The sequence below is a fragment of the Salmo salar genome, chromosome 07 (genome assembly GCF_965601325.2).
Source record: "Salmo salar chromosome 07, fSalSal1, whole genome shotgun sequence".
NCBI lineage: Eukaryota > Metazoa > Chordata > Actinopteri > Salmoniformes > Salmonidae > Salmo > Salmo salar.
In genome coordinates, this window is record NC_138297.1 from 51,747,774 (window position 1) to 51,755,329 (window position 7,556).

At 42.0% G+C, this 7,556-nt stretch overlaps 1 protein-coding gene across 2 annotated transcripts; it reads left to right on the plus strand.

The window, feature by feature from the left end:
* The first annotated feature begins 346 nt into the window (after nucleotides 1-346).
* On the plus strand, nucleotides 347-4,916 carry rs16 (40S ribosomal protein S16). Of its 2 annotated transcripts, XM_014208159.3 has the most exons (6): nucleotides 347-456; nucleotides 548-599; nucleotides 1,333-1,434; nucleotides 4,222-4,318; nucleotides 4,460-4,507; nucleotides 4,730-4,916. In XM_014208159.3, the coding sequence occupies exons 2-6, from the start codon at nucleotides 552-554 to the stop codon at nucleotides 4,873-4,875; spliced, it is 441 nt and encodes a 146-aa protein (XP_014063634.1). In that variant the 5' UTR covers nucleotides 347-456; nucleotides 548-551; the 3' UTR covers nucleotides 4,876-4,916.
* The last annotated feature ends 2,640 nt before the right edge of the window (nucleotides 4,917-7,556 follow it).

Consider the following 7,556-nt stretch of genomic DNA (forward strand, 5'->3'; position numbering starts at 1 on the left):
TTGTTTCGTCCACTAAAAAACGTGTTCATACAGTGACCTCTTCTGGACAGAAATATATTTTAGTCCTAGACCATATCTATATTGTTGTTTTTTTTTAATGTTTTATTTCACAGACCATGTTTAATTAATTCAGTCATAATGTAAACTATTTGCGCCATGAATTACATTTTGCTAACATTTAAATTCATGGGCCAAATAATTAACAATATGACTGAATTTATTAAACATGTCAAATTCAAATAATTTGCATAAGTTTCCGAGATACGTGATACATTTTGTTGCTACAAAATAAAAATGAATTGTGCAGAAGTTTAAAAACAGATTATCGTCTCTTCCTCTCTCCCTGCAATTGTCGTAAATGCATTGCAAAGCCATAAACTGTCGTGCTACTGCCCCTGATTTTCGGTGTTTGAAACCCCCGTTCGGTCTTTTCGTACGGCACTAAAGCTGAAGACGGTATGTTCCCCCTTGAGCTCAGTTACAAATGCAAAAATATGATCTATTAATTATTTTTTTGAAGGTAATCATTGTGATTTAATTGTTTCAGAAACATGCCGGCCAAAGGTCCTCTGCAATCGGTCCAGGTTTTCGGACGCAAAGTGAGTAAACTATCTGAATTTATTCCACGTGTGTTGTTGAGCCAAGGAACTAACGCTATCCGGTTAGGTGACGTTAGCTAGCTCAACCATGTTAGCCAGACAGGCCAGAAATGTGTATTTGTCCCCCCCAAAAACTATCCATTACATTTGGAAATGTAAGTGACCGTCGATTTGACAACTTTATTGTTAAACGTCCACATGTGCCTTGATTGCAGCCAGTGGCATATTGATATGAATGGCTACAAATGTTGCGGCCTGCTAGCGACGTTAATCAATTAGCTAATGTTATGCCGGAAAGCATGTTGTCCAGCTACATCAACGCCAATTGATTGGTGTAGTGAGGTAACAAACGTTAGTTCGCTGATTTATTATTCCACAATACTGCATTTGTTAACTAGATGCGTGCTTTTTTTGTTGACTACATCGTTTTTAACTAATCGTTGTACTGTAACTAGCTAGTTGCCATGACTTGGTCCACTCATCCCTAATGATGTACCTTAGTGTTTGGTTAAGACATTGGCTGGCTAACTAGTGTTGATTATAATAGTACTGTTGATCAGCAATCACCTGAATGGCAATTTTTTTTTGTGTGTGGTGGTGGGGGGGAAATATAGCAAAGAAATGTTTAACGTTATGGACCGTCTGTTTAGCCACCCCTGCTTCCTAGAAAAGTGCACATGTAAGTAGCTAAAACCTAGCAAATGGAAGTGAACATTACAGTATCTCTTTGCAGAAAACAGCCACCGCTGTTGCTCACTGCAAGAGGGGAAATGGCCTCATCAAGGTGAACGGCAGACCCCTCGAGATGATTGAGCCAGCCACTCTCCAGTACAAGGTGAGTCCTTAAAGACACTGAAATGTACTGTTGTCCAAAATAAGGGATTTATTTTTTTGCTTTGGGAACAGGGGAGGGTAGTGCGTTACATTTGCTCTCTCTTCTGCTAGTATCTTCCTTATAAACAATGGCTTGACTTTTGATGTTACCCTAACGTTTAGAAACATTTGTAAAGGTATGGTGTGGCTGTTATTACGCTTTAGCTACTGTGGGCTTATGATATGAAGGTGTGCCAACTGACTCGGACAGGTGAATTTGAGGTGAGGAACACTGTCGGGCCTACCAGAGTTACCCCTATAATTTAATAATGAATTATATATATTTTTTAATCTAATTTGAAAATGAAGGAATAAGCCTTTGCGTCTATCTGTAGATGGTCTTCTTTCATAAAGAAATACGTGTTGGTGTCAGATATGCTGGTGGCATGCTATCTCTGGGATTAGTCCTATATGACACCTGTGCTCAAATCTGACAACTGAACTATGAAAGTAACCTTAAAACACTACACATTTATTTTTATTTTTAAGTTTTGCATACGCTACACATTGAAGCACAAGGAATGGTGTTTTTGTAATTTGTACGCAGTTTTCTCATTTGGCCAATATCCCTCGTTTATTGAAGGCGCTGGCCGTGCCAGGTCAAATGTGACTGCATTTGGATGTCCGGTAAATTAACATCTTCCCTGGTATGTTGTCCGGCTACACATTTTCTCAAAGGAAACTCTGAAATGCCCTATTGGTTTTAAGATTTTAGAATATTCACATAAGTCTGTACCCTATTGGATGGAAACGTAGCTAGTGCGCTAGTCCAGTATCACTGTGATTACACCTGCACATCATGGTTCACCAGCAGCCCCAAAATCTAAAGAAAATCTAAAGAAGCAAGCTACTCTTCTGGGAGTTGAGCATTTTGTCCTCTGTAATTTTACATTGGCTACGCCTACAAGGTAGGGAGGGATGTTTTTTCTATTTGTTGAGATTGGCAATCTTTATTGAGGTGTTGAAAGTTACCCATGATATTGAAGTGCCCAAAGTCGGTATGCTTTGTATATTGGTTGTGTGGCGCATTGGCACAGAAACCTGTTAGTAGAAAATGTGTAGCATATACAGTGCCTTCGGAAGGTATCCAGACCCCTTTGTTACGTTACAGCCTTATTCTAAAATTGGTTGAATTGTTTTTTTGCCCGCATCAATCTACACACTACGCTATAATGACAAAGCAAAAACAGTTTGCTTTTAGAAACGTTTGCTAATTTATAAAATAAAAACAGTAAATTACCCTTAAGTATTCAGACCCTTTACTCTGTCATTTGTTGAAGCACCTTTGGCAGCATTTACAGCATTGTCTTGGGTTTGACGCTACAGGCTTGGCACACCTGTATTTGGGAAGTTTCTTCCATTCTCTGCAGATCCTCTCAAGCTCTGTCAGGTTAGATGGGGAGCGTTGCTGCACAGCTATATTCGGGTCTCTCCAGAGATGATCAATCGGGTTCAAGTCCGGGCTCTATCTGGGCCACTCAAGGACATTCAGAGACTTGTCCCGAAGCCACTCCTGCATTGTCTTGGCTGTGTGCTTAGGGTCGTTGTCTTGTTGGAAGGTGAACCCTCGCCCCAGTCTGAGGTCCTGAGCCGTCTTTGCCTCTGACTAGTCTCTCAGTCCCTGCCGCTGGAAAACATCCCCACGGCATGATGCTGCCACCATGCTTCACCGTAGGGATGGTGCCAGGTTTCCTCCAGATGTGATGCTTGGCATTCAGGCCAAAGAGTTCAATCATGGTTTCATCAGACCAGAGGATCTTTCTCGTGGTCTGAGTCTTCAGATGCCCTTTTTGCAAACTCCAAGCGCGCTGTCATGTGCCTTTTTCTGAAGTGGCTTCCGTCTTGCCACTCTACCATAAAGGCCTGATTGGTGGAGCGCTGCAGAGATGGTTGTCCTTCTGGAAGGTTCTCCTATCTCCACAGAGGAACTTTGGATCTCTCAGTGACTTGGGTTCTTGGTCACCTCCCTGATCAAGGCCCTTTCCCCCAATTGCTCCGTTTGGCTGGGCAGCCAGCTCTAGAAAGTCTTGGTGGTTCCAAACTTCTTCCATTTAATGATGGAGGCCACTGTGTTCTTTGCTATCTTCAATGCTGAAGAAATTTGCTTTGTCATGATGGGATCGTGTCTAGATTGCTGAGAATTTTAATCAGTTTTAGAATAAGGCTGTAACAACAATGTGGAAAAGGTCAAGGGGTCTGAATACTTTCCGAAGGCAATGTATTTTATATAATTATAAATATGGCTTCAAAATGTTACATCTGATTACCCCTAGCTGATTGTCTCTGATCGTTGTGTAATGAAACAGGCAGGGAGAGTGAGCTTGTCTGTGGTAGTCGGTGAACCCCTGACCTTCTGGCATCGACTGTGCCACAAAAGCATGGTGAAGTGGCAGTGTGATATCCACGCTTATAAACAGGGTTGCTTTTGTTATTTGTTGTGAGCATTTGAGTTCATTCTGATGGGGTTCCATTTATTTCACTGTACAAGTGGGGGGGGGAAACATTTGTTGAGGAGGGTTGTGCATTTTGGCACCTTGAGTTGGAGCAGCCCCACTCTGGTTAATTTCAATCTGTCTCTTGGGAAACAGTTGCTAACTATTTCATGTATGTGTAACGTGGCTTGTTACAGAGCTGCTGTTCGTTTACTAAGCCCAAAATCAACATAGGTCTTCATTCAGCTAAATGTCTGGTTGTGTCTGCAGGATATATAGACCTTGTGTGCGTCCTTGACAACGTTTCTCTGTTGTAGCTGCTGGAGCCAGTGCTGCTGCTGGGCAAGGAGCGTTTTGCTGGAGTTGACATCCGAGTCCGAGTGAAGGGTGGTGGACATGTCGCACAGATCTACGGTGACTTGTTTTTACAACTGGAAGCTGCTCTACTTCCGTTTAACCATATCATCTCAGTAGAAACTGATGTCTTGATTTGAAATAACTGTACTTGACAGAACATGGCTGTTTGTCTTACCCTGTGCCATCTTCTCCTTGCAGCTATCCGTCAGTCCATCTCCAAAGCCCTGGTCGCATACTACCAGAAATGTAAGTGTCAATTTTACTGTAAAAACAAATAAAGCAATATCTTGTTTTCAATGGAATATTACTTCTGCTGATAAAATATTTGAGTTACTTTGGATAATTTTTTGCAGGAAGCTATGTTGGGTTTCTCCCTTTTGGATGATGGCGGGTGCATGATTGCTGCGTTTCCATTTGGTCAAGACAATGGTTCACAATAACCAATCCGACCTGTTTCTTTCCCTCCAGATGTCGATGAGTCCTCAAAGAAGGAGATCAAGGACATCTTGATCCAGTACGACAGGACCCTGCTGGTTGCCGACCCTCGTCGCTGCGAGTCCAAGAAGTTCGGTGGACCAGGAGCCCGTGCCCGCTACCAGAAGTCTTACCGTTAACCTCTCTGTACACTTTCATGTAATAAAGTTGAGGAAGAATATTTCTGCCCTGTTTCTTTAAACTTGCTTGATGAAAATTTTCATTAATAACCATCAAGCACTACTTTAAGTGTTTTAAGGTAGACTGCGATAGGACGTAGATGCAGAAAGTAAACTGCATATGGGGTAAACTAAGAGTGTTGAAGCATGAGGCTCAACTTCTCAGCTGTATTGGTCCTGTGGCAACCACGCTGTGAACGGCATGAAGCGAACCTGTGCAGATGGTGACCTATGAGTGCAATCTTGCATCTCGCTCCTCAATATCTGCGGTGCTACTCGTGGCAATGGCATTTGTCTACCTTTTAATAGTTAAGCGCTATCCTCTGTGTTTCACCCTAATACATTCAATTAATTGCTAGACTAGACCTGGGTGGTTTTAAACTGGCTGAGGTGAATAAGCATTATAGCAGGTGTATGTTATGCTTGCTTCAGATTTTCTCCTTAACATCTTTACAGAACACCATTACATTTCAGATAATTTGGCTTTACAGCCCTAGATTGTTGCTCCTCATTGAGTACCTGAGCTGTACATGTGTTTGCTACAACTGTTTTTGAATAGTATTTCAGAACTACAGCCACCAGATAAACCCAATGAATGAACTTCAGCATCACTAGTGGTCTCTTCCCACATCTGCCATGGAGCACCATGAGCATCACTATGCAAGCGCCTTCCTGTCATCACACATGACTACTTAGTGGCCCGTGAGTGATCCTTTCAGCTTAGGGCCATTTCACATTTATCTGTTTATGCATTGTGTATTTCAGTCAAGTCACACTCAATTTTTAGTGGAATTGTACCTTTCAATGTCAGAGCATTATACCGGTGAAAACCATGAGTGTTCAGCTGTTGCCAAATCAAAGTGGACATATACTGAACAAAAATATAAACGCAACATGTAAAGTGTTGGTTTCATGAGCTGAAATAAGATCCTAGAAATGTTCCATACCCACAAACCAAATCTCATTTTGTGCACAAATTTGTTTACATCCCTGTTAGTGAGCATTTCTCCTTTGCCAAGATAATCCATCCACCTGACAGGTGTGGCATTTCAAGAAACTGATTCAACGGCATCAATCAAATTTATTAATTAAAGCCCTTACATCAGCTGATGTCACAAAGTGCTGTATAGAAACCCAGCCTAAAACCCCAAACGGCAAGTAATGCAGGTGTAGAAGCACGGTGGCTAGGAAAAACTCCCTAGAAAGGCCTCAGGCCTAGAGAGAAACCAGGCTATGAGAGGTGGCCATTCCTCTTCTGGCTATGCTGGAATGATCATTACACAGATGCAACTTGGGCTGGGGACGAAAGGTCACTATAAAATGCACAGTTTTGTCACAAGACAATGATACAGATGTCTCAAGTTTTGAGGGAGCGTGCAATTGGCATGCTGACTGCAGGAATGTCCACCAGGACAATTGCTAGAGAATTGAATGTTAATTTATCTAACATAAGCTGCCTCCAATGTCATTTTAGAGAATTTGGCAGTATGTCCAACTGGCCTCAACCGCAGACCACATCCTGCTGCTTCACCTGCGGGATTGTCTTGAGACCAGCCACCTGGACAGCTGATGAAACTGAGGTGTATTTCTGACTAATAAAGCCCTTTTGTGGGTGGGCCTATGTCCATCCATGTCTGCGCCCTGCCCAGTCATGTGAAATCCATAGATTAGGGCCTAATTCATTTATTTAAATTGACTGATTTACTTATATGAACTGTAACTCAGTAAAATCATTGGAATTGTTGCATGTTGTGTTTATATTTTTCTTCAGTGTACTTTTATTGTAAACAAGCTTATTGTAGGCTCCTGAGTGGCACAGTGGTCTAAGACACTGCATCTCAGTGTTAGAGGCATCACTACAGACCCTGGTTTGAGTCCAGGCTGAATCACAACCAGCCATGATTGGGAGTCCCATAGGGTGGCGCACAATTGGCCCAGTGTCATCCAGGGTAGGTCGTCATTGTAAACAGGAATTTGTTCTTAACTGACTTGCCAAGTTAAATACATTAATTTTGAATGGACTAAGTTGTCTTGTCCTTTGTTCAGGGCCCAGTCTGTTTTTCATTTTAGGACTAGGTGGAGGAGAGAAGAAAAATGTCCTACCTCCAGTAATATTAATGTTCTCTCTCCTGTTTCCAACATGTTTCTAGATTTGATACTAGTTTTTATTGAACTTGTGGAATGGATTGGACAGATGCAGATTTCTTGATACCTAACCTCAATTTCTCGGATTTCAACTGCTCCCTTTTCACCAGCAGAGAGTGCTGTGTGACAAAGTACGAATCCAATGGCACAAACACGTTTACAGCTCAAATCCGAGGCAAAGCTTTGCCTGTTCCACACAGCACAAGGTTATTCTGTTCATTAAACTCAATTTCTCTGATCATCTATTCACTCACAACTTCATTTCCTCAGCATGAGGCCCTCACGGGGAAACTGTCAGCTATCCGTCAGGAGTTTTAGTGATGGAAAAATGTATCAATCAATAGATCAGAGTATTGTTGCTCCTAAAAGTCAGTTAAATTGTCTTATTTTATATAGTCTCTACTACGGTCAACAGATAGACAGACATGGGTTGACCATGGAGTTCTCTGTCTGGTGATGAACAACGACCACCGCAGCCACAAACATTGTGCCTGTGC

Excerpts from the sequence above, each read along its gene's own strand:
- rs16 (XM_014208159.3), top strand. The coding sequence starts at position 552 with ATGCCGGCCAAAGGTCCTCTGCAATCGGTCCAGGTTTTCGGACGCAAA. Across the intron at positions 600-1,332 it reads TCCAGGTTTTCGGACGCAAA|AAAACAGCCACCGCTGTTGC; the intron begins GTGAGTAAACTA and ends ATCTCTTTGCAG. Across the intron at positions 1,435-4,221 it reads CAGCCACTCTCCAGTACAAG|CTGCTGGAGCCAGTGCTGCT; the intron begins GTGAGTCCTTAA and ends TCTCTGTTGTAG.